Raw genomic sequence first — 27964 nt, forward strand, 5'->3', positions numbered from 1 at the left:
GAAATAAAATCAAATTTCTTGAACTTGTATTTGTTTTCTTATTAAGCAATTTTATATTAATATTCTCAGAATTACATTTTCTACAAGTTTTGATAATAAATTTTATGCATTTATTAATCATTTAACTAGGTTTTTGTATTACAATCGTAGAAAAACATGTTTTTTAGACAATAAACTTCTCTATTTTACACAGGATATTATGAAAACTACAGCATATATGGTCTTGGAACCTTTTTTATTCATTTTTTCAGGTCAAAAATATCAAAGTTACTCTTTTTATGTTCTAAGAATTACCATATAAATTCATTTACCCTTAGTAAACAAATCAGGAAAAAATTCTACTCCAGGTATAACTAAAGAATAAAAGAATTTCCAGACCCATGTTTAAACGAACTTTTCATTTTCACTTGTAAAACCATATCCTGAAATCCTTTCCTTTCTTCATAAGGCACTCAGAATTTATTGATTGCACAAACAAGAATTTCTAAAAATGAATATTTTTATTGTTATACAAAACTGTAATCGGTACTCTGTAACTTACAGTAATCTGCCTATATAGAAGTAGTTACATACGGTAATAGCAGCATCAGTCTGGATATAATCCATGGTTGATCCACGAAGACCGAGTTCTGGTGCTGTACGATGAACTGTGCTTACAACTCCTGTTGTAACAGTATTAGCAAGTGTAAGTGGGCTACCAATAGCTATGACCCACTCACCAGGACGAAGTGCTTGTGAAGAACCTAACTTCATGACAGGAAGCCTAGACTGAAATTTTTTTAATATTAATTCTAATGCAAAAAAATGATCAATTTCATTGAAAACAATAGTTAATATCTAAAACTAATGTGTGATAAAAAAAATCTAAAAAAAAATAATTCCATTACATAATTTTATACTCAGAAAATAAGAAACAACACCACACTGTAAAAATTTGTTAGAAAAAAATTATGTTTTTTATTTATTTCGTTTATTTATTCTATAAAGAGTCAACCATACCTTAATGAATAGATACACCTTGATTTTTCAAAAATAGCAATGACAGATCTCTTCTGGAAAATCATTTACCTATATATAAAGATGTAATAAAAATCAGGATAAAAGCACATCATTCTTCCATTTTTTTGTTTCTGAGAAACACATACTTACCCATGAATAAAAGAATTTTAATGATAGCATATAAAGCATATAGAATTATCTGATAAACTCTGATGTCTTATTAGAAAAAAGTAATAGTCCTATTAATGAATAGTTGAGCTTACTTTTTAACAGGCAATTCATAAAGTTTCCCTTGGCAAACACTAAATAGTGGTGTGATTGCGTTCATAACTGTCAACTGCCATGAATCCACAGACAAAAGCTCAATGTGTGTGAGTGGTTTGTTGAAAAAAAAGCAGATACACAAGTTCAATGCAATTTTAGAACTCAGAATTTTATAACTTAGAGCCACCCTCTAGAACAACTAATTCATTCATAGTATGATAAGTTTAAAGAAACTGGCAAAGTTGAACATACGAAGGGGGTGGAGGCAGGCCTAGAGTATCAGACAAAACAATGAAGATCATTTGTCAGTCTTTTTGTTGCAGCTCTAGGAAGTCAACTTAGAGTGTAGTGTGCGAATTCAAATTTCTGCCATCTAGGCTATCATTCACAATGTTTTGAAGAAATGAATAAAATTGTGTCCTTATAAATTACAAATATTGCAGCACATTATACCATAAGATCACACTGCTAGAAAGGAATTTGTTGTGGAAGTAATTGAAAGAATCTAAGTAATTGAAAGTAATCTCAATTTGGTGCCTTGAATAATTTTATGTTATGATAACAACCATTGCCAATTAACAAAATTGAATGAGGTAGAAGGCTTAGTATTTTTGTTTCTTACATTTTTGTAAATCTAGGCACCATGTTCTTCTCTTATTCTCCTTGCTTGTGAAAAAAATTAAAAATCATAAGTGCATTTGAAAATCACTACAGTACTCCTGGTATGCACCAATAACAGTTTCGATTCTTTGGGTACAGGTTTTTTTATAGCCATTAATATCATCAGTCCAACCATAACATTTCATATGTATTACATGAATGAATGACTCATCTGAAAAAAACAATTAGTCTTCCTTCTTGTCTGTAAACTTTCATTTTTTTTTTTTTTTAAATAATGTACTTGATTGAAATGTATATTGTGTTTTTCTACTAATGCATTTCTATTGTTTTCAGTCTTCTTTCATCTAAAGCCTTTGCTCAGAATTTTCTACAAAGTTTCATGTATGCAATTTATCTGCAGATTTGGGTATTCTGTTTATACAACCATTAATAATTTATTTAATATTGGCAATGTTCCTTGTCATATATAAAAATTGTATACAATATTTCTCAACGGACATATTTGAAAGTTATTAACGTTAACTTTTGTCTTCATTTTTTTTTAGATTTTCCAGGCATACTGATATTTTTGTTTTCTTCCAGTTTATTTGATTCTTTTATAGCAGATCAAGTGGGCAGACATGCTGCAAAGGTCAACTATACAAGCTTAAATTCTAAACATAACATTTCTGGATTTGGTGTAATAACTTTATTATAAACATTTATTATTTATTTATTATACATTTCTTTAATTCCTTAAATCCATTCCTCATTCTAATCTGCGGTTAGATCTTGGCTGAGGTAATACGAAAATAGATATGAATGAGAAGGTAGTATAAAAAATCACCAACTGCTTTTTCATCACTGACGAGCATTGAAAAGTATTGTTTATAAGATGTAGAAATGAACAATGTAAATTACACTTCTTGCAATCTATGATGTCATGTAGCGTTACACTATTCTCTCCACTGAATTATCAGCTATGCCAATGCTACTTCAGGTACACAGATAAAACTATGCACAAATATGTTAATGAGTAGTACTTAATGGCAATGCCAAAAACTTAATTAAAAAAAAGGATTGTATCATTGTTATTACTATTATTTAATGCACAAAATAATAATAACAATAATTTATTCATTTATGTTTCATTGTGCAGTTTTCTAATTCTAGCATGATATACCAGATTGCAGAGAACACTTTAAATGAGGCATTTTCTTTTTATAATGTTGACATTTTATTTGGGAGCCAAGAGTTTTCCACATACCATGCTTAAGTAATGAAATTAAGTAAAAATTAACAAACAGTATTGGTTTACAAAGCCATATTCTAAAGGTTGATTTATTCTAAAAACACATGAAAAAATGTGAATAAAAACAATCTCAAAGCTATCTTTGAGAAAGCTATTTTGAACACACCCGAACTTAAACAAGTGTTAATACAGCTCTTACATAGCGGCCTTAATTGCTATAGGTGCTCTAAGAAAATATACTGTCTGTTGTAATGGGTTGAGCTTTCTGCTGATTCAGATTCTCTCAACAATCCAATTCAACTTTTTTAATGGATCTTCCTTTAATCCACTAAAATGTCCTTCAAAAATAAATTTGACTGATATTCCACGAATAATGGTACATACTTTAATGGTATAGCTCTTCATTCTTCTTCCTTTTTATTTAGTGTGATGATGTCTTTTTACATAAAATAGTCTCCATTCAGTTTCTGAATAGCAACTACTTCAGAGGATTCACAAAAATACATGATTCATGTCATTCCTCAAATAAGAGTATGGAATCATAAAAAATTTAAACATAATAGATTAAATAAATTAAAATAAGAAATTTAGATTCAGTAGATATTTGTCAGCTAAGGTGGAAAGAAAATCAGGACTTTGACCAGAAAGAAGTAGTGAACAGAAAATCAGATAATGGAAATGCAGGCAACGGAATAAGACCGAAAATATTAATAAGAATATAAGACAAAAGGTGTGCTAATGCAAACACCAAAGTGAGAGAATTATTCTTCTCACAACAGTTTCAGTACTTAAACAATTGAGAGTACTTCAACAAAAGAACAAGAAAAAGAGTGTCCTAGCTCTTCAAGAGCTGGAAATTATACACAAACAAAGATCAACTAATCAAACATGTAAAAGGTGATGAAAATTTAACAACGATGAGATTGTAATACTCGAATTGAGGAAGGATAGAAAAAGTGTAGTTGAGAGATTCTGATTTTAATCAAACAAATGAAAGGCTATTTAATGGTTTGGCAGATATTTTGAAACAAAATTTTACAATGTAAAAATTTTCAAAGTTAAAATTTTAAGAAACCATATCTACAAGTTTACATTGATGATTCAGTATAAAATGAATCAATAAATCTGAATGAGTATTAATTATGGTGGGAGAGAAGACCAACAGTCTTCATTTACAAAGATAATATTCTGAAATGTATAAAAAGAAAAACACAGATAAGCATTTAAAAAATACATGACTCAAAAATCGAAACTAAATGTTCTAGAAAATGTACATAAGCTTTTTTGACAACATACTTATAAAAAAATTGATGTCTAATTAAGTATTACATTGCATAGGTGTGCAATGAATCTTGAAGCTTAACTATGACAGTTAGTATGGTGCCTGTTATCCAAGATGAAAACATTCAGTTTAGTTTTCACGCAAAGAAGCAAATTGTTTTCATGTAAATACACTTATTGTTTTATGTTACTTGATGGAAATATGAATTACTTTTAAATATTTTCTAATTCTGCTATTTATATTTCATAAATGATTATGAAAGTACTTTGTCATAAAAAGAGATGTTATGGTATATTTTTAAATGTTATAAAAATGTAGGCCCATTTATTATAATTTACAGAAAAACTCTAAACAATAAATTAACTAACATTATAATTGTCTGACATATAAAATATTTTGTAATCTATTGTGATGTTATTCATCATAAAAATAAACAGGGACAAATTAGGTATTATAACTCAGGAAATACGTCACCTTTCTTAGAATCATATCAAGAAACAATATTGTAGTGTTTTTTATGTGCTCATAGTTTTCAAATACACAGGCCAATGTAAAAAAAATAATTACTCATAAGCCTACATTATTGAATGTTTGAGTATAATCCAATTAAATAGTTGTCGTGTATTTGCTGATCTGTATTCTATTAAATATAAATATTACACTCCTATGCTTCGACAATAATTTTCCCATTTTAAATTCCTTCTATCGGATTTCATATCAATACTTTCTACAACAGCAGCATAGATACTGATGTTGCTATCAAGTACTACCTATAATAAAAACAAATAAAAAAATAAAACAAACCACTGACACCTCTGTGACTGACATAAACATTCCAAATTATTTACAACATCTCTACTCAATAAATATTCAATCTCTTCCAAAATAAATCCTGTAACAATTTCAAAATATTGGCAGTATGCACTTTTGATAATATGGTTTTGTCAGTTTATAAATTATAATAAGCTTTCTTAATATTTTTCTTCAGAACTTTTTAATATTATTCTTTTAAATGAAGTACATCTAGATGAGAAAAACTAGTTATTTTTTATATATTATGCAATTAAATATTAACAAAACAACCACATCCAAGTAAGTTCTGTATATTTACATTCCCATTATTACATGAATATATAATTTGTGATTTACAAAAAACAAAAAAATGCCCAAACTCAATAATTATAATCAATTTTTATATAAATAATTTATCAAGCATTATGAAGTAATGAACATAATAATATTGTTAACACTATAAATATTGTTAACATGATGACTTAAAAAAAAAATATACTAAAAGATATCTACTATTTCTGAGTAGGCTTAGTAGCCTGTCACAATTAGTAAACAACTAATAAAAAGAGAAACTGAAATAAATCAGTCATTTAAAAGCTTCACTAATACCAGCACTGTCATGCAAGGTGGAATACTCTACTCGGTGAAATGAAATCAATGACCTTTGAAGGAAAAATAATAAGAGCAATATTACAAACTATAAATACATCTACATACATAAAAGTAAAACTTTACCTTAGTTTTAATCCTAATAGTTGCAAGATCAGATTTCATATCAATGCTTTCTACAACAGCAGGATAGATAGAGCCATCATACAGTTTTACCTATAACAAAAATTTGAAAAAATCAAACAAATCATAGTGATCATAACATAACCATTCCAAAGATGGTCTTACATTTATTTCTATTGTGATATTTTGAATTAGTCTATTTGATAAGCATCATAAAATGCTATTTAAACTTAATGAAAAATAATTTTAAAAAGATTTTATACATAAAGTAAAAATGCTTCCAGAAAATTGTTTTCAGACCTATGATGCAGTTTTACAATCGTCTTCCATTGCTGGAAGCACGCACGTCATCAACGATAATCCCTGTTAAGGGGTGACACTGGTATCTTCTCTTAGCAGATCTAATCTTGCGCGCAGCACACTAAGGTTAGAGCAACACCACTTTTCCCAGGTTTCCGCCTGCGTTTAACAGATGGCTCCCTGTAAGCATTATGACGCTTATGACGCCTCCAAGCACTCTCTGATTAGTGGACTGGCCACTACCTAAGGGTCCATCCATTAGCCGAGGCTGTCATAGGACCCTATTGCAGCCAGTCTTGATGGCCCGGTCGAAGTGTTCAGCTATCAATTCCACCTCTTCCCTGTGCTCCATACGCCATTCCAACCCTTGCAAGGCAGCTGCGCACTCGCGCGGCAGCCGTCCTCATCCAGGCTCCTTAGGTTATAGCAACCCAAATCTGGAGCTCTTAGACCACCTCTGCAAACGATCTCATAGGTTATAAGCCTATGATCACTCACACTGGACTCAAGCCAGACAGTCCAACTACTTGTATTTCGTAGCAAGTCACCCATCACCAAAGTGATGTCGATGTAACTTTCTCCCAGTTCAGAAGAGAAAGTTGGCGGTTGTTCTGCATCATTAATCAAGCAGAGATTCCTGGCTTAAATGAACTGTTCGAGACCAGCGCCTCTGAGTCAGTGAGTGGTGAATCCCAGGCAGGAGACTTGGCGTTAGCGTCCAGAGCAACCACTCTGATACCCAGGAGACCGTCCAGAATCCTGCCCAACTTCGCCAGCCAGTCAACAATATTCCATCCCAGCTGGAAGTATCCAAACACCAGTAAGACATCGAGCATACCCCTCGTGATTCGCACAACGGTGAATTGCTCATCAGACCAATGGGACATCCAGAAGACACCCAATGAATCTGATCCAACCATGATCATGGAGCAGCCGTCCCCCACGAGAATGAATAACATCCACCCCACGGAAGTTGACCACCCTATCCCTGACTGTGTACGGATCCCGGACCAAGAGGACCTCGAGGTTGTACTCCTCAAGGAGCCTCATGGCTTCACTGGTGGCCGCCCACAAATGATGCAGGTTTAACTGCCCCAGGTGCAAGAGTTCGACATGGTGGAGTCTGTCCTCAGCTTGTCCCAATTCAGGCATTTGTCCCATAACCTGTATTTTTTATACCTCTTGCCTGAGCAATCTCATATGCCCTATACCGCCTACCCCCAACCCAGTGTCCATCATTGCTGCCTTTTATCACAAGACAGGCGGCGCAGACTTGGCAGGGTAACTGGCTGCCCTGTGCATGGGAAGAGCACAGTGACCACACATCTCCGACTGCTCTCTGCATCGAAGAGAGGTATGACCAAAGCCCTGAAACTTGAAGCATCAGGCGACTTCTATATGGTTGACAACCCTACATGAGATCCACCCGAAAAATATTTGCAAAAAAAGACCATGTTATTTCTTTCCCCCGTTCCCAACATTATAAATACACAAACTAACAATCCAGAATCCTAATATATTAGTAAAACTACACAAGTCAAAAACGGCAATGGTTCCCCAATTATTTCCTTGCTTTAACTATGTTATATAATCTGTAAGTTACTGTAAAGTTACTTACTTCAGGATGAACGATATACTCTACTACCATTTTCTGAATGTGTTCTACCAGACATGGCGTAATGTTTAATATTCCTAATTGAAAGGTACAGTAAGCTCTCAAACTGCCTACTACCATTTTATAAGCAAAGCTTAACCATATATTGACTTAAATAATCATGTAACTTGCTAACTGAAATGATACTTTGTAGTGTGGTACTGTACTTGGTCCACTCTGGCAATTGTTGGCCATGGCTTCAATATTTTATTAATAGTTAGATTTCATAGTTTATTGTTCCCAACAAATTTACAGTATAGTACTACACTGTAACTGTATTATGATATACTGATTACTATTACTATTACTTTTATAAATTTAATTCTTAAATTTGTTTTCACAATTATTTTTTGTTCATCACTAGTAATTTTTTACGGGAAATATATTTTATTTCAATAAATATCCCATGTAGAATCATAAATGTGGATCCGTAGTAACACAGTATTAAATGAGACATGTACAAAAAATTTCAACCTTGGTTGCTTGTACATGGAATTGAAATTGTAAAACAGAAGAATTTACCTATGCTGCAGTCTTATGTAGCTACACATTAGAAACCTATTGGTTTGTTGGCACAATTTTCTTCAGCTACTTCGAAGGTCAGTTTTCTTTTTTTCTCAATGATCTGGCTAATTTCATCATTTCTTTTGCAGCTACATCTGCTTTTGTGATGCACTACTTATCAATATATTTTAACGTATTGAAAGTGCTCCAGCCAATTTTTATTCCTAAATGTTCAAGCACTTTTATTTGATCAATATTTTAACATTGCATGTAACAGCAGCATCATGAACACTTAACTGCAAAGTTTCAAAACCAACAAACATATTTTTAGGGATTCTTGACTAAAGTACAAAATTAAATGACTTGTTTGTTTACATTCTGTGATATTCCATGTAAATTCTTTGCTAGTAACTCAGGACTGGTGAAATCCTGATGAATTGGTTTGATGGCATCTCTGCATCATTGCTTCTGGAATAGAGGTTTTTGTTTAAATTTCTCTACAGTACCTTCTTTTGTGCTTTTCGATACTTGCACCAGTTATCAGACAAAGACCGTGCACAGGTTTTTCGTCCCTTAATACTCTATGAAAATAAGTAGCCCACACTGCCTTTTTCATAGGCTGTAGGTGATGTGTCATAACGCTGATTGCTTTTACATAGTAGTTGTGTAGCTGATCTATTACTTACTGTCTTTGTCAACCGCCCTCTACTTTTTATTGTTTTATCATCTGAAAGTTTTTTGTTTCCAAGAACTTGTTTTAAATTTCAAAGGCACATACCCAGGGTATGGTTTAAACATTCCAGTATAGCAATTTCAAACCCACCGGGTTGGTCTAGTGGTGAACGCGTCTTCCCAAATCAGCTGATTTGGAAGTCGAGAGTTCCAGCGTTCAAGTCCTAGTAAAGCCAGTTATTTTTACATGGATTTGAATACTAGATCGCGGATACCGATGTTCTTTGGTGGTTGGGTTTCAATTAACCACACATCTCAGGAACGGTCGAACTGAGAATGTACAAGACTACACTTCATTTACACTCATACATATCATCCTCATTCATCCTCTGAAGTATTACCTGAACGGTAGTTACCGGAGGCTAAACAGGAAAGAAAGAAAAGTATAGCAATTTCAAAAAACCCATCGAGTTGGTCTAGTGGTGAACGCGTCTTCCCAAATCAACTGATTTGGAAGTCGAGAGTTCCAGCGTTTAAGTCCTAGTAAGGCCAGTTATTTTTACACGGATTTGAATACTAGATCGTGGATACCAGTGCTCTTTGTTGGTTGGGTTTCAATTTTACCACACATCTCAGCAATGGTCGAACTGAGAATATGTGGTTGATTGAAACCCAACAACCAAAGAACACTGGCATCCACAATCTAGTACTCAAATCAGCTGATTTGGGAAGATGTGTTCACCACTAGACCAACCTGGTGGGTTAACTACTAAATACTAATTACTCATAACAGCACCAATATGTACAACATATAACCACTACCTAGTTCAGAGTGTTCTGTTCCCTAGGATGTATTTCCAACTAGTTCTAGATGAACTAGTTAGTGAGAAAATTGAAATTTACAAAGTTGAAAAATATCAAAATAAATAATCAGACAGAACATTTTTAAATTTAACAAAAATAGTTCTAAAAATCATATGGATGTGAAAAATACATCAAATTAAAAAGGAAATTTCAAATTTTAATTAACGCTAAAAAAACAAAAAAATGCATGTCTGATAAATCTTTTTGGTCTAATCTCTCATTATGGTGCATCACTAACACAGTTATCTTATACATCTATATATATAAAAATTCAATGACACTACAGTATTCCCTACTAGCATAAGCAAGATTTTGTTATTAGCCCTTATGGTAAACATACAGCAAATTCCCTACTTAAATCAAGCTGAACAATTTGTTTTTACTTCATAAAAAGACAGCAAGTAATAATTATGTCAAATTTGCAGCAACATTTAAGTGCAGTACCATAAAAAAAAAAATATTTAAATCAGTAACATAGTAAGTAAATTAATAAGTTCATAATTTACCACTTCTAGTAAATGAATAAAATCTAAACACACACACACACACACACATACTAACAATATTAATTTCAACATACCATTACATTTGAAGAACGTCGTGTCTCAACTACATGTGCATTTGTCAGAATTAACCCATCAGCACTGACTATAAAACCAGAACCATTAGATAAAGTAACCGGTTTTCCAGTAAAGAAATCTGTTCTGAAAATTAATGTTAATGAAATACCAAAATAATTTTTAAATAATCTACTTTACTACAAGAAATAGAAATTAAATTATTTGATAATATTAAATTATCTACCACACATTATTTTCTGAAAGTAACAAAAGCACATATGAAGTGTCCACATAGAAAACAATTTTTTTAATTAGTTGCCATTATTGCTCTGTTAGATTGGTAGCATTATAATTTCCTATTTGTCATCTGTTTATGTTAAGGTTGTGTGATACTCCATGTTTAATTATCCAAAAAACTACACAGTGTTATTGAGAAAATGCAATACAAGTTTTGCAAATTGGAGGTTACATGGAAAGTAGTTCACAAAGTACGAAGGTACATCAATTATCTGCAATTTAGGTATATTTTTGTTTATGTTGGTAGTACTGTTGTGTTGCATAGTTGACACATGCATGGTTTAATTGTTGTTATGTCTATGCAGGTTTGATGCTGCTAGGTTAGTTCCAATATCGCTGCCTTGCTGTTAACCACGACTGCTCTGATTTCTGTTTGCACCAAAGAAGAGCAATGTTCAGTGATCTGTTTTTTGTGGTCGGATGGTGTATCAGGGGCTGAAATTCATCGAAGACTTTCGTTACAGTACAGGAACAGTCTGTTGCCGCAACAGAGTGTCTACGAATGGATTCAAAAATTAAAAAATGGTCGCACAAGTATTAGGCACGACGAAGGAGTCTGACGACCATTTACTGCCCACAAATGAGGAAAATATTGAGCATGCACATGACATGGTTTTCTTAGACAGACGAGTAATTATTGATGAAGTGGCACATTTTCTGCAAATTAGTCACGATTCTGCCTACGAAATCATCCATAACAGACTTGGGTTTCAAAAAGTCTGTGCAAGATGGGTCCCATAAGTCCCATAACAAATCACACAGTTGCATAAGCAAATACAATTGGACATCTGCCAAAAACATTTGGATCGCTATGGTAACGAACAGGACATCTTCTTAGACAGAATCATCACTGGTGACGAAACATGGACCATCATTATGAACCGGAGTGTAAACGGCAAAGTATGGAATGGAAACATCCAAATTTGCCCTGCAAAAAAAAGTTCTCAAGATCCAACCATCCGCAGGAAAGCTGATGCTTACGGTTTTTTGGGACTCACAAGGCCCAGGCACTGGAATATTATGAGGAAAGGGGCACAACAATAAACAGTACGCAAACGCAAGCAAACGCCAAGGACTGCTGTCAAAAGGTATTGTGTTGTTGCATGACAATGCCCGTCCACATACTGCTGACCACACTTCTGAAACGCTACAGAAATTCAATTTTGAAGTACTGGCTCATCCTCCATATAGTCCTAATCTTGCTCCTTCTGACTACCACTTGTTTGGTTCACTCAAAGAGGCATTAAGGGGCTATCGATTTACCTCAGACAAAACGGTGAAAGAAGCTGTGCATTACTGGCTTGCAGCTCAACTGAAAACCTTCTATGAGGGCATCAGGAAGCTTGTGCAACGACGGACCAAGTGCGTTGAAATGCAAGGGGATTATGTTGAAAAATGATGTACATGGAAGTTTCCTATTTGTATTGTAATAAAATTTATAACTACATTGCAGATAATAATTGAATTACCATCATACATGACATTTTTAAACGCAAAGTTCACTAAATCAGTCAACTATTCAGAGACTAAAGTAAATAAACTTAATCAAAGACATTAAAGTAACTAAGGAATCACTGTAGGAGAAAGTGTCAATGTAAGTCCAAGGAAATCGATTCAGTGTGGTTCACAACAACTGGTTGTACCAAACAGCAAACTCTTAAACACCTGTCATCTGAATGCCTCTACAGAATTCAACTGATGCAAGAATTTAAGTCAACATTCTATTTGAAGAGCTGAAAATTTATCAACTGGATGCTAAAAACTAAGAAGTGAACAGCAATTTTTAGAAGAAACCCATTTTTAGTGATGAGGTACACTTTTAACAAATATCTTTTAAATAGGTTTGTTTACATTGTTTATTTGGGAAATTGTTGATTTGTGGTACAGTGAACCCTGGAGTGATTAATGAGAAGCCTCACTATCATCCTCAATGAGCTACTGTCTGGTGTGAATCCTAGGTAGGCAAAGAGATGGGCCAAATATTTTTTTTGGAAATTCAGGCCAGATATGAACGAAAAATAAATGGTGAGCTAACATGTCAATGAAAATTTAATAATAGTTGGAGATTGGAATGCAAGCATTGGAAAAGGCAAGGAAGGAAATATAGTGGGTGAATACGGGCTGGGCAAAAGGAATGAAAGAGGGGACCGACTTACAGAGTTTTGCACGAAGTATAATTTAGTAATTGCCAACACCCAATTTAAAAATCATAATAGAAGAATATACACTTGGAAAAAGCCAGGCGATACTGCAAGGTATCAGATAGATTATATCATGGTTAAGCAAAGATTTAGAAATCAACTCGTTGACTGCAAAACTTACCCTGGAGCAGACATTGATAGCGACCATAATTTGGTGATAATGAAATGTAGATTAGGGTTTAAAAACCTGAAGAAAAGGTGTCAGATGAATCGGTGGAATTTAGAGAAGCTTGTGGAAGAGGAGGTAAAGAAGATTTTTGAGGAGGGCATCGCAAGAGGTCTGAGTAAAAAAGATAAGGTAGAAAATGTAGAAGAAGAATGGGAGAATGTTAAAAAGGAAATTATTAAATCAGCAGAAGCTAACTTAGGCGGAACAAAGAGAACTAGTAGAAAACCTTGGGTTTCAGACGATATATTGCAGCTGATGGATGAACGTAGAAAATATAAGAATGCTAGTGATGAAGAAAGTAAAAGGAAATACCGACAATTAAGAAATGCTATAAACAGGAAAGTGTTCAAAAGTGGAAAGAGAAATGAACATTGGTAAAATAGACGGAACATACAGGAAAGTTAAGGAAAATTTTGGGGTACATAAATTAAAATCTAATAATGTGTTAAACAAAGATGGTACACCAATATATAAAACGAAAGGTAAAGTCAATAGAACAAAGCATTTTGGAGATTTCAGGATCCCTGATTATCCCGTCTACTGGAGTTTCACTAGGTGCTATTATTGACGTGCTACAGAGAAGAGTCACTGATATGAAAGGCAAGAAGAGAGTTCTTCAGGTGTCTTCCTTGGAGGAGGAAAGAATCACAGCTGTGGGGCTAAAGGAACTAACAAATTAGCTGGGATTAACGCTGTTAGCATTGAAACAAAACATAGGCCCGGGGTTGGCCAGTTTGTAATACAGCATGAGAAGGAGCTAGATGAAATATATAAGGGGCTGAAGCTTTTAACTGAGTGTTTCTCGCCGTTGGAACTTATAGCAAAGGCTACGCAAACTGAACCATGCAAAGAGCCAGACATCAGTGGGGTCTTAGCGGGTGAACTGTCAGATGCTAGGCTGTTGGACCATCTTCCGCTCAGGTGGCCAACTGAGCGGAAATTCTAAACTCTTATTGCAGTGAAGGGCAAGACAGAAGTGAGTAAGGATACCTGTCATTTCATCGAATTAGCCAGCAGGCAGAGGGCTGATGGAGACAAATACCCAACAACAAAGTTTAGACCGGGAGACGTTGTACGTGATGTCTCGTTACTAATGGACGATGAAATTGATACACTACAGAAGAGTAAATTCAAGATTTATTATAATACGGTTGATGATGATCGTGAGGCACTGAACAAGATTTTGAAGGCAGTGAGGCGCGTCTTGCGAAGTTCCCGAACTCAGTATTTTTGTTGCCAGGAGGTGCGTTTGGCGTACTAGTGAGGAAGATTCTGGTGTATCTCTTTATGAAGAACGCAGAGCCGGTATCTGTCGTTGTCCCTGTCGAGGTGCGTGGCAGGTCAAGGCCGAGGTCCGCATCGGCCAGGAGAGCGACATCTCCGGTCGAAGACAGTCGTGTTGTTGTCAGAGCTCAGGGTAGACCGTACGCGGATCTGCTCAAGACTATGAAGTCCGCGGTTTCGAGGGAAGAAGCCGGAGAGGTGTTTTCGCTGAGAAAGGGAAGTAACGAGGAACTTCAGGTGCGGAAAAGGCTGAACAATTTACCACCACCCTTTGCGACAAAGCAGCAGATCTCCAAGTCGATTTGTGATCTCGTGGAGGTAAACGGGTGGTGGTCCACATAAGGGACACCACTGAACAAGAGGTGAACGAGGCCATAGTAAACGTTGTCGGCAAGCATGAACAATTCTGAATAACATATTTCAGACAGGCGCATGGAGATACTCGAAACGTGACTTCAAATAGGGCAGCTAACAAGTTGGTTAAGGACAGAATAAGGATCGGGTGGGTTCATTGTCGGGCTTATATAAGAGAAGACAACGACCGGTGTTACAGATGCTGGGGCTCTGGACACAGAAGCTCAGTCTCGTGGACCCAATAGACTAGACTTACGCTACAACTGTGGCGGAGAAGAACATATCAGGAAGTGCAGGGAGTCCAAACTGTTTGGACGGTGGAAAAGATGATCACCGCACCGGAGGCACAATGTGTGGATCCGTTGGCAATATTTACGCTCCTCTTAGCAAATACCAACCGAAGTATACTTTCCCGTGATTTAGTGGGAGAGAGAGCGACATGTGTGCCGACGTGTCAGGAGATGTAGCCATGTTAAACATAAGCGACAGACTGGGTTGACAATTGTTCCACAGAAGGCGCGGGATGATTGCTGCTGAGTTGACGAGTACTGTGCTGATTGGGACGTACATCAGCACCAATTGTGATCTGGAGTACGAGAACTACATTGGACGACTACAAGATATAAAAGTTAGACCTCCAAAAAAATGAAATTAGTAGGCGATCTTAATTGTAAAGCCGTGATAGCTAGTAGTAATTACACTAATCGCAGGAGTGAAATGCTAACCGAACTTATGCAAGCTACTGCTCTCTATTGTTTGAATAACAACATCCCGACATATGAGGCCAGGGCTCATACATCGGTATTGGACCTCACTATCTTAGATGGAAGATGTGATCAAAACAGGTGCAGATAGAGAGTCCTTACTGAAGAGACCGCGAGCGATAACCAAGCTACACTGCTGGAAGTGACAACTCGTTTAGTACAGTAGGAAGACAGAGGCCACAACGTATTAAGCATGGAAAGATCGTGACAGTCGTTGCTAATGTCGCTAATAAGATCGAGATGGGAAGCAGTTTAACGCCTGAGGTTCTTCAAGATTTAATTATATGAGAAATCTCACAACTTCTAAAGGATAACAGAGCAAAAAAACAGGTATATTGGTGGGCGGATAAAATCGCTGAATTGCGACAGAACCTACAGCGGTTACGAAGCCGGAAGTAACGCTTACGAACGGAGGCAAAACTTGAAGCGACGGAGATTTCAGCCTTAGAGATTATTTATGACTGGATGCAAGAGAACGGACTGGAGCTGTCGCCACAAAAAATGTGTATATACGACGCTTACGGGACGGAGAATAATAAATCCAATAGATTTTAGAGTGGATGGGCAACCGCTTCAATTTAAACTGAATATCAAATATATGGATATAAATACAGATCACGCTTGTAAATTTAGTCAGATTTAGTCCAAATCTGCAGAAGAGCTGAAAATTGAAGGCCCTAAATTTGCTGGCTACAACACAGAGAGCTCTGCGATGATAGCGAGATGTAATCAGTTAGAGGGTCTAAAGACGACCTTCGGTAAAGCCCCTCAGGGCTCGGAACGGAGGGGGTGGTGTAGCGAACGATAACGTCACAAGGTGGTGTCTTCCTCCTACTGGATTGGGAGAGCTCCGCGAGCATCAAAGTCTACGGTCATGACCCGGATATATTCTATCATCTGCTTGCCTGTCAAAACAGAGCCGCTTGGCAGGCTGTTCTCAGGGTTTGCTTCCGACTTGTTGGAAGTTAGCTTTGGTGAGGGTGCTCTTAAACTCAGGAAAGGATTCGAGTGAGGTCAGCAGTTATCGATCTATCAGTCTCTTGCCGGTAATTGGTAAGTTTCTTGAAAGGCTGGTTGTGAAACAGCTCTGGGAAAACATTGAGGTGAACTGTTTTCTAAATCGAAGCCAGTATGGCTTCACGAAAGGGGGTTGGCACCGAGGATTGCATCTTAAATGCACTTGCCGAGGTGGAAAGCGCCGACTGTAAATATATTTTTTCAATTTTTATAGACATGGAAGCAGCATTTCCTTCCTTGTGTTGGAGTTCTGTCCTCTACGAGTTGGAACGGAGCAATGTTCCTGTAGCCTTGCAGGCCGTAATACGTGACTATTTGTCTAACCGTACGGCTCTGTTTAAGGTTGCGCAACTAATTGTGGAAAAATACATCACCACGGGAAGCCCGCAGGGTTCCGTTCTCGGTCCCTTACTTTGGAAGTTGCTGGTATTCAGCGGACTTCTGGGACTGACATTTCCAGAAGGGGTGTCACAGCCCAGGCTTTCGCCGATGACTGTCTCCTGTTAGTTCGTGGTAATTCACGACCACAACTAGAAGACCCTCACAGGGCTGGATGGAGATGCAAAATTTAAAGATTTCTGCAGCCAAAACGAAGTGTACGCTTCTCAAGGGTAAAGACAAATTATCGTACAGTCGTAACCCCCATATTAAGCATAAAGACTGTATAATTAGCCGAGTTAAAGTGCATAAGTACTTAGGTATTTTGTTTGATGAGAAGTTGCTGTTTTAGCAACCACATTAGGCAAGTAGCAGCGGACGCCGTCTCTGTGATGCACAAGCTTAGGAGGATTGCTCGGAAGGATTACGGGCTGTTCATTTGTATATGGTGTACTAAAGTGTCTTCGAAAGTCACTTATGCTCCTCTTACACTGCGTCTCTTTGGGCGCATGGATTGAAAATAAATCGAGCACTTATTCAAAATTTAAGGAGTGCCCAGCGCAGAGCCTTAATCGTATGCACTGGTGTGTTTAAAACATCCTCCTACGAGGCTACCACCGCATTAGAAAGGCTCTCCTAATCGATTTAGTGGTGAAAGTTCGGGCGGCCATATGGATATTGCGATGAGGCAGGGAGGCCGAGGTATTTGGAATGCGGTTTCGATCTGGGCTTGTACCAGAGCGGAACAGTGATCGCAAAACACCGGTTCTAAATTTCGAACAGTTGCCCAACTCCCGCCTGCGGAGGAGGCTTTACAGCTTCGCGATGGAAGCATGGCAGCAAGAATGGCACGCCACGACTAAGTGTAGATCCTTGTATAAATTTATACAGAATTTGGAGGGATGGTACGCCTCTAGTTCGTTTTTAAGGGCAACGGGAACCCAAGTGCTCTCCAACCACGCGAATTTGAACCAATATTTGTTTCAGTTCCGCCTGGCAGCTGATGAGCTGTGCGTCTGAAGATAGGTTCAGTTGAACGAACACATGATGTTCGACTGCCCAGCTCTTGGGGAGCCAGAACTCAGGCCATCCTGAAACCTAGAGATCAAGGAGAAAATTGACCACTTATAGGCAGAGAGTCAATCTGGCGTGAGCCACATTGTCGGGCCGTGTGGGAGCTCCTTGATGCCATTGCTTTGTTCAACCGGCATTCGTAGTTTAAGAGATATAAGACTCCTGCCGCTTGCTGTAGGAAGCTACCCTCGAGAAATGGCTGGACATCGCTGAAATACAGCTCCAAGCGCTATAATATGATGGACGGGTACTTTCTGGCATTCAGCGATCTAGGCGTGACAGCAAAGTCCTGTCCTTGACGGTATAAATTTTAATTTATTGACATGTCATATATTTTAGTATGTAGACGGGGTGCGCCTACCCATTTTAGTAATATGTGACAATTGAGCGGTAGGACACGCAAGCGAATGGTGTAGGCCACTACGCTTATTCCGCTCACGCAGTTAGGTAAGCTCTAGGAGCTAATTAAGTTGTTGGTTGCTAAACCGATTTGAGGCAAAGTAGCCGTTTGTGGCACGGGCAATCGGTCTTATGCTTTAGAGCGACCGAATGGGGGGTGGTGGTGGGAGAAATGCCAGACAAACCAATGTTTGCTGTCATATCGACCCTGTTATATGCTGCGGTTAGAGTCAGGAGGGATCTGAATAGATTACAAAGCGTACATAGGCGAATACTTCTAGGAGTCATATCCAGCTATAGAACCATTTCTTACAATTCCGCATGTGTCATTGCATCAGTACTTCCTGTGGATTTACAGGTTCAGGAACGCACACTTAGGTATGAAGGAATGGACAAGGCAGAAGCTGAGGCTAGAACCCACCGGCTTGGTCTAGTGGTGAACGCGTCTTCCCAAATCAACTGATTTGGAAGCCGAGAGTTCCAGAGTTCAAGTCCTAGTAAAGTCAGTTATTTTTTTACGGATTTGAATTCTAGATCGTGGATACCAGTTTTCTTTGGTGATTGGGTTTCAATTAACCACACATCTCAGGAATGGTCAAACTGAGACTGTACAACACTACACTTCATATACAATCATACTATCATCCTCATTCATCCTCTGAAGTAACAACCCGAACGGTGATTCCCGGAGGCTAAACAGGAGAAAGTAAGAAGCTAAGGCTAGAATCTGGGACATTTGAAGTGAAAGGTGGAGGACAGGCAGCTGTTCTGTAAGGAGTAGAAGGTTGGTTCCAGATTTGGATGCATGGATGAGAAGGACGACTGGTGAGGTTAACTTTTACATTACGCAGACACTCACTGGTCATGGTTCCTTTGAACATTACCTTTAAACAACATGTAAGCGGAGTTCTCCCTGTTGTATGTATTGCAGCGGGGAGGACACAGTAGAACACACGTTGTTCTTGTGTGCGGAATGGGATGAACAAAATCGGCTTTGGATGGAGTGTAACCGGAGAGTTTGGCAGAGCATATTATAACTTCCGACGACAACTGGAGAGCGTGAAATGTATTTTTAACATCTGTCCTACGAGCCAATGATGCAGAAGGCCGAAGAAGGGGTCATTAGATTAGGGCTGGGCGGATAGCCCTAAGGGTTGAAATGAGGGCTGGATGTTGAGGTGTGCCGGTTCCAATGATTGGTCGGAGAGTCCTGGGGAGTTATAGGCCAGGAAAAAGCAGGACCGAGACCCGGCCGCCGGGTGAGACCCGGGAACGGCATAGAGTCGGCCCCGGTTACCTTTCTCCCGGTTCCTAAGGGGAGGGAGCCCGGGAACAACATAGTAGGGCTCGGTTAACCTCTGGGAATTTGAAGCAGGCGCAAGAAAAGATCTAACCGGGAGGCCGACCTGCCATGCCGGACTTACTGCCGGTAGGTGGGAAGGCCCCTTAGACGGAAAAAGGGCCCGGGTTCGAATTCCGATCAGGCACGGCATTTTCACACGCTACAAAAATTATCATTCATCTCATCCTCTGAAGCAATATTTACTTTATTTTTTACCCGGAGTTAAAAAATAAAGTTATGCATAGATTTTCCATTACTGCTGATAATGTAACATTGTCTTCTTCAATACTGCCGTGTAATGGTTTATATTACATTTTTATTCACTATACATACTACGCTGCACACTGCTGTAAAAATTCAAACTAACGCAAATTCTAGGTTACGAAATGACTGAAATTAGTAAATTGTTTAAATTATTAAAAGGTGTTCGATTATTGTCAGAATTTTAGTACACTCATACAATTACTTATTCTTTTTAATAAGGTAGAATCTTTTTACACTCCCCTTTGATTTATTATTTTTTTATATTTCTTTTCTTGAAAATTTTGTGTTCTTTTTTTAATTCTACCGCCGTTTCTACAACAGATGAAAAACTGCGTTTTTTTTTGTTTTTTTTTTTTTGTGGGAAAATAAAAAAACAAACCTTAATGTTAGGTTTTTCCTTTGGTATGCAGGTGATTTGAAAATTATCAATAGCAATGATATTTGTTTTCTAAATAATTAAATGTAAATTTTCTGTAGTATTTATTAAGGTTACTGATTCTTACTTCTCCATTTACAAGAGAAAAATATTGAATATTTTCATCTTATGAGACTAACAATGAATTTGTGAAGTTATAATAATAATAATTCGATCATAAACATTTCTTCGTATTTTTAACTTTTATTATTTTTCTTATTCATTTTATACATGTCATCATAATTGCGCAATTTTAATATAAAATCCTCCAGATCCTGAAGGATAAATAAAAGGACAGGTGGAGTTAAAAATCAATACCTTCAAATTATTGACAGGAAAATTAACAAAGAAATAACCACTGAATGGCAGAAAGATGACATAAAGTACAGAAAAACTATCCTATGAAGCCAAAATAGATTTTAGATGAAAAGAACTTAGACTGAATTTTGAGCTTACAAAATATGTTGTTAACTGGGGTAATGATAATGATGAAAGTTGATCAAGAAAAAACAGAAGACCTTTGAAAATTAAGGTTTGATTTTTTTTTAAATGCAGTTATTAATTGTCATTTATATTCATTTAATTTTACTGATAACTCGTTTGTGACCTTCATGTTGGAATCTTTTTTCAGTACTACACATGAACTAGAACTCCAAATTCATTTATATTCATTTAAGTGATTAAGGTTATTGTAATGAATGTTATTAATTATGCAAATGATAATACTTACTGTTTTATTTGATATTTTGGTGTAGGATTAGACTTTAATTATAGAATATACTGATTTTAATTAAGTACTTTCTATTAATATAATCTGTTTATGTAATATCGTTATAAGAATTATTGTTAGGTATGACAGAGTATGGAGAGGATGAATTTCGCAGTATTTGTATATGAACGTAGCTGTCAGAACTGGTTTTCTGTATCATACTTTTAGTAATACGGATAAGTTTTCTGTGTATTCTGTTGCTCTCAGGATATTTAAAAATTAAAATCAAATCAAAACAAAACAGCCAACAAACAACATTAAGATAATGCATCAAACTAGCGAAACGTACTGTCGCAGTTATTAACAAATTAAACTGCAATGATTGCACTAAGTACTACACTAGAAAAATAAAAGTTTAGAAGCAGATAATACAGACAAAAAGAAATAGTGGCTACCCACAACAGAATCAGATTTTGCAAATCACCTCTTATAAACAGAGCACAAGTATAAAAATATTAAAACTATAACATGCAAATTTTCACAAAGTACACAAAAGCCAAGCCCTCAAATAACTGAGGAATATGAAATTACACACTTAATTTGACAGAAGTAATTTCAATTATTAAATAATCAAAGTAGTTAACTTTGTTTTTTTTTAGTAGTTAATGATTACTCAACTACAAACTAAATGATAAGGACCTAACCATTTTAAGGTAGTTGACATTAAAACCAGCCCCATTATAACTGTTAAAATTCAATGAAGAAGCTTCCATGTATTTTGAAAGTGAGTAAATAATAATTTTTGGCACTTTAACAAATTAAAACGCTAATTAACATTTATTAAGTGTTTATTTTAACACTTTACAATTGTAAAGTGTATTAACACTTCACAAGTGTCAATACATGCAATAATGCTTACCAAATTTTTTTTTTTAATTTATAAAAAAAATGGAAAATGTATACTAATTAGAATAGCTTAATTGTTTCAATTCTTAACATTCAAGTTTTCTACACATATTTTTATTTTTAAAATTCTAATCAAAGATTTTTTAGGAAGTTGTAAACTGGTTAAACATTATGTGTTTGAAATTTTTTCTAGGTGTATAGCACTTATGTTTTACGGTTTAAAAATTTGTACATTATTGTTTTCAGAAATCAAGACGTACATTTACAAGGTTATATATATAAGACATTTATAAATTAAACCAGTTAATTTATAAATGTACGTCTTGATTTCTGAAAACAATAATGTACAAATTTTTAAACCGTAAAACATAAGTGCTATACACCTAGAAAAAATTTCAAACACATAAGGTTTAGTTTGCTTTTAGGTGAACTTGAAAAAATTAAGTGACTGCATTAGTAATGTCATTAAACAGAATAGAAGAGAAAGTGATCACTTAACTATGTTAGGAATGGATAATACTATCCTGATTTAACCAAGTTTAACAAAGATCTTGATCATGAACATCATAGTTTAAAAAAATATCAATCAAACCTGACAACTGAGATTTCTAAGTTTTTAGAAACTTTAACAGTGTTTGGTTGAAGGCCCTTAGTCTACTTTGCTTCCATTATTTATAAATGAATGAACCATTTAAAAGATCTTACCACCAATTTAGTTGAAATAAAACTAAAAGATTTTTTTTTACAGAAACAATATTAATATTTTTAAACTCTGAATTTTCTGCATCTCTTTTAAAGGTATAAATAAAATATGTGCTCAAATAATTTTCATAAATGCATTCTGAATTATGACGTATTTTATTTTAAAATCTTTATGTATTTACTTTAGCATTAATTTATATGTTTATAATCTGAATTATTAATATTTACTTTAACCAAACATAATTTTTTATTTTATAATTGTGTACTTTGTAAAGCTTTTCAGATCAATTTTTTTGCATGGTTACTCACACTGAACCCGAAAATACAATGACAGTTCTTTTTTTCCTAATCTGTTGTAGCATACCTAACCATTCCTGATGTGATCTATATAATTTAATGGATACTCATCAAAATAAAAAATTTATTTATATGCAACCTTATTTTCTGATGTATGAGAAAATTAGCAATATCTATTTCTTTGATTGAACTATTAGAATTACTTATAAATCATCAAGTAAAAATCTAAATATTTATTGAAACAGTAAATGCAACAAAATAAAATTATTAATTACTATGGCTAGGTAATTAAATCTTACTGCATCAGCAGTCTGCAGAAGAACTTAAGCACATCAGCTACTTTTATTTTCATTTATATTACGTACAATCCGTTGCTAATAATAAACAATATTTTTATTTTCCTGTAACTATGTTTTAAACAGAGGTCAATAAAACTTTAAAGAACTAAAATCAAAAGACCTAAAAAAATTCTCTAAAAATTTCAGACTGTATTAACAGAAAAATGTTTCAAATATATCATCTCACCTTCTGTTGTCTACTATCGCGATATAAACAACGGATGCAGCGGTCTTCTCAACAACATCAGCAATAAAATTATACTTTTTTCTATTTCCACTTACTAAAATATCCGTTATATCCACTGGAACTGACGCATGAACAGAAGGTAGCAAATTTTGCTTGAATCTCTTTAAATTAACAACAGTCACAGAGAAACACACTAAACCTAACCCTAAATATACCAAATTTTGTTCATTATAACATCGTCGATGCGAAGAGTTGCGATATCGTTTTTCTTTGAAATCAAAGTTTATAAATTGAAGAGTACTAAACTTATCAAAATCTTTTAACGCCGATGAATTAAATTTTAATAATTTATTTAGATCCCGAAACACTTCCGAACAAAATTTTAAAAACGCCATGTTCGTGTACGAAACCTAAGCTGTCACATGATATTCTTAAGTATTTCTTTCGTTTACCTATATTTTTAAATTGTTGGAACTAGACATTTCTAATCAATCACTTTTATAATATTATAGTAATTTTATAATAAAGAAGTCAAAACCAAATTAGTACTTTTTCGGAAAATGGCCACCACAAAAAATATTTTTTTTTTTAATCTATACAAAATAGCATACTATAATTATTAGGTAAAATTAAGCAGGAGAAATGATTGTAAAATGATAAAAGTCAAGGAGGATGAGGTCAGTTTCTTATCAGCTGATGGCATTTGTTTATTTTTGTCTGTTGATAATTATGTTTGTAATAGAATTATAAATTTGTAATAAATAAAATTATAAATGTAATCATAACCTACACTTAACGAGTGTAGGTTATGTTTAGTTAAACTATATTTACAATTTTAGTTATTTATTTTCTTATATCCTGTAGCGTTTCAGTGGCGCTGTATAAGAATTAACTAATTACGGAAGCTATTGGGTTATTTTTTTCTTACAAATGAGTCCAGTACCAAACCTTTGCTTAGGTATGTATAAAACTAACGTTGTGTACTTAGATGTGCAAAAAACATAATTTTTCTGTTTGATATATAACATACATTTTTCTGTTTTTGGCAGATTCAGCAGTTATGGAGCCACAAACTTTTTCGAACACTTGTTCGAATTATTGGTAGTAAAGAAAAGGCAGTTGAGTTTTTGCAAGCAAAGAATGTTTTGCATGATACAAGAGTTTGCAAAAAAAAACATAATATGAAATTACAATTTAATGCGATCAGGATTCGATGAGTGTGTAATAAATGAAGCTGCTGTCAGGAAATCCCTTTTTAAAAGATACATGGCTAGAAGATATTCACTTGTCTTTGGAAAAAGTAATATTGCTTATTTATTGTTGGGTTAATGAGTATACAGCTACGAAATTTTGTTTGAAAGAACTGCAAATGGAAACTGAGAGTATAACTATCTGGAAGAATTACTTGCGTGAAGTTTGCGCTGATAATTTGTTAAAAGACCCATAAATAAAAGGAGGAGAGGGCATGACTGCCGAAATAGATGAATCCACTTTTTCCAAGCGAAAGTATAATCGAGAAAGAGTTCTGCTGAATCAATGGATTTTCAGAGGTATATACAGAGACAAGATTATGCTGTACGGGATCGTAAAAAAGATATTTTGCTTGATATTATTAAGACTTGCATTGTAGAAGGTTTTTTAATTATATCCGACAAGTGGAAATCTTATGAAGATATTCCCAAATTAGATGGCTATAACTTTCAAACAACTAACAGTAAATCATTCGGAGAATTTCGTGAATCCCGAGACCGGAGCACACACACAAAATATAAAAACTTTATGGACATGTTCCAAATAACGTAACAACAAAGAAAAGGGTACCTCAAGACAACTAATGGATTCTCTTATATTTCTGAATTCTTATGGTGCTACAGACATAGGAACAAAGATTTATTTAAATTAATACTGCAACATATCAGTGAAATACACACACATCAGAAAGTGTTTAATAATTATTCCAATTTTATCCTACATCTTCATTATATTGTATTTTATATGATTAATAATAAATATTGTATTGAGAAGTATCTTTTATGTATTTATAATTTTACCATCACTTATCCTACTTAATTTTACCTAATAATTATAGGTGTGTTATTATTGTATTGATTAAAAAAAATATCTTATTTTTGGTGGCGGGCGTTTATCGAAAAAGTACACCATCAAATTTCTCAGAAGACCAAGAGTGACTATTAAAATTATTAATAAATTTAAATTTCTAAGTTTAATGTTCATTGGTTACGTAAGAAGAGATTTGTATTAGAAGAAAGCTTTTCAGAACTATTATACAGGTTTTTCAAAAAGGACGCACCCTTTTGTTTGATGACGTGAATTTATTACAAAAAGTATTATGTTAATAAAATATCTGTACAACAATATTCAAATTATCTTTAAGAACTTTATTACAGTTGTTCAAAATGATTTAAATGATCGCGAAGCAGCTTCGTACACGTTTCATAACATTTGTAGCCACTTTTCGTAATGTTTACTCAATAATGTTTGAAATCTCACTTTCAGTATTAGCATACAATTTGTCAAGTGTATGAAGATTGATTTTAAAAAATACACTTTTTAAATACCCCAAAGGAAAAAAAATACATCCAGCATTTTATTAGCAGTGTGACTAGGATGACCATCCATTCCGGTTTACCCGGGACTGTTTCGAGTTTTCTGTACCCGGGCATTCTTTTACCGGGACTCTTAAAGTCCCAATTTTCATCGATAAGTGTATAGCGTGTCTCATCCTTAAATGACAGTATAGCTCTTAGGAGCGCACTGTTGCCACTTGCAATCTATGTATACGCTCGCAACTAAAGTGTGCAGTTGCGATCGTCTACTAATTTAATGTCATGTTTTGAATGACACATCACCAAACAGTGAAATATCTACACTGCTATTAAAGGCTAATGTAGTACATCACGATTTCCACATGCATTGTCACTCTCTCGGATAGCGTGCACAGAACTAAAAATTGTAATGAGTGTATATTCCCACCTCCTATTTAACGATTTGGCTACGCTGCCCGAATAAAAAGGACAGAGCTAATGGAAACAATCATGCGTTAGAAAGAGACAGAGATAGCATACTGTCTTTTAAGGTTAAGACTTTTTTTTTGTTTTCAGTCATTTGACTGGTTTGATGCAGCTGTCCAAGATTCCCTATCTAGTGCTAGTCGTTTCATTTCAGTATACCCCCTACATCCTACATCCCTAACAATTTGTTTTACATATTCCAAATGTGGCCTGCCTACACAATTTTTTCCTTCTACCTGTTCTTCCAATATCAAAGCGACTATTCCAGGATGCCTTAATATGTGGCCTATAAGTCTGTCTCTTCTTTTAACTATATTTTTCCAAATGCTTCTTTCTTCATCTATTTGCCGCAATACCTCTTCATTTGTCACTTTATCCACCCATCTGATTTTTAACATTCTCCTATAGCACCACATTTCAAAAGCTTCTAATCTTTTCTTCTCAGATACTTCGATTGTCCAAGTTTCACTTCCATATAAAGCGACACTCCAAACATACACTTTCAAAAATTTTTTCCTGACTTTTAAATTAATTTTTGATGTTAACAAATTATATTTCTGACTGAAGGCTCGTTTCGCTTGTGCTATTCGGCATTTTATATCGCTCCTGCTTCGTCCATCTTTAGTAATTCTACTTCCCAAATAACAAAATTCTTCTACCTCCATAATCTTTTCTCCTCCTATTTTCACATTCATTGGTCCATCTTTGTTATTTCTAATACATTTCATTACTTCTGTTTTGTAATTTGTTTATTTTCATGCGATAGTTCTTGCGTACGAATTCATCTATGCCATTCATTGTTTCTTCTAAATCCTTTTTACTCTCGGCTAGAATTACTATATCATCAGCAAATCGTAGCATCTTTATCTTTTCACCTTGTACTGTTACTCCGAATCTAAATTGTTCTTTAACATCATTAACTGCTAGTTCCATGTAAAGATTAAAAAGTAACGGGGATAGGGAACATCCTTGTCGGACTCCCTTTCTTATTACGGCTTCTTTCTTATGTTCTTCGATTATTACTGTTGCTGTTTGGTTCCTGTACATGTCAGCAAATGTTCTTCTATCTCTGTATTTGAACCCTAATTTTTTTAAAATGCTGAACATTTTATTCCAGTCTACGTTATCGAATGCCTTTTCTAGGTCTATAAACGCCAAGTATGTTGGTTTGTTTTTCTTTAATCTTCCTTCTACTATTAATCTGAGGCCTAAAATTGCTTCCCTTGTCCCTATACTTTTCCTGAAACCAAATTGGTCTTCTCCTAACACTTCTTCCGCTCTCCTCTCAATTCTTCTGTATAGAATTCTAGTTAAGATTTTTGATGCATGACTAGTTAAACTAATTGTTTTGTATTCTTCA

At 35.1% G+C, this 27964-nt stretch overlaps 1 protein-coding gene across 3 annotated transcripts in view; it reads right to left on the reverse strand.

The window, feature by feature from the left end:
- Positions 1-24148, reverse strand: part of HtrA2 (HTRA2-related serine protease) — a 53359-nt gene extending 29211 nt beyond the window's left edge. For 2 of the 3 annotated variants that reach the window (XM_075378931.1, XM_075378923.1), the window contains exons 1-4: positions 23573-24148; positions 10496-10619; positions 5925-6014; positions 574-768 (exon numbers count right to left, since the gene is read on the reverse strand). In XM_075378931.1, the coding sequence (XP_075235046.1) occupies positions 574-768; positions 5925-6014; positions 10496-10619; positions 23573-23967 (804 nt within the window). In that variant the 5' untranslated portion in view covers positions 23968-24148. The remainder of the gene's footprint in view (positions 1-573; positions 769-5924; positions 6015-10495; positions 10620-23572) is intronic. The other variant, XM_075378917.1, reaches the window with a different exon arrangement.
- Between the last annotated feature and the right edge of the window lie 3816 nt (positions 24149-27964).

Source organism: Lycorma delicatula, chromosome 1 (assembly GCF_047948215.1).
Source record: "Lycorma delicatula isolate Av1 chromosome 1, ASM4794821v1, whole genome shotgun sequence".
Classification (NCBI taxonomy): Eukaryota; Metazoa; Arthropoda; class Insecta; order Hemiptera; family Fulgoridae; genus Lycorma; species Lycorma delicatula.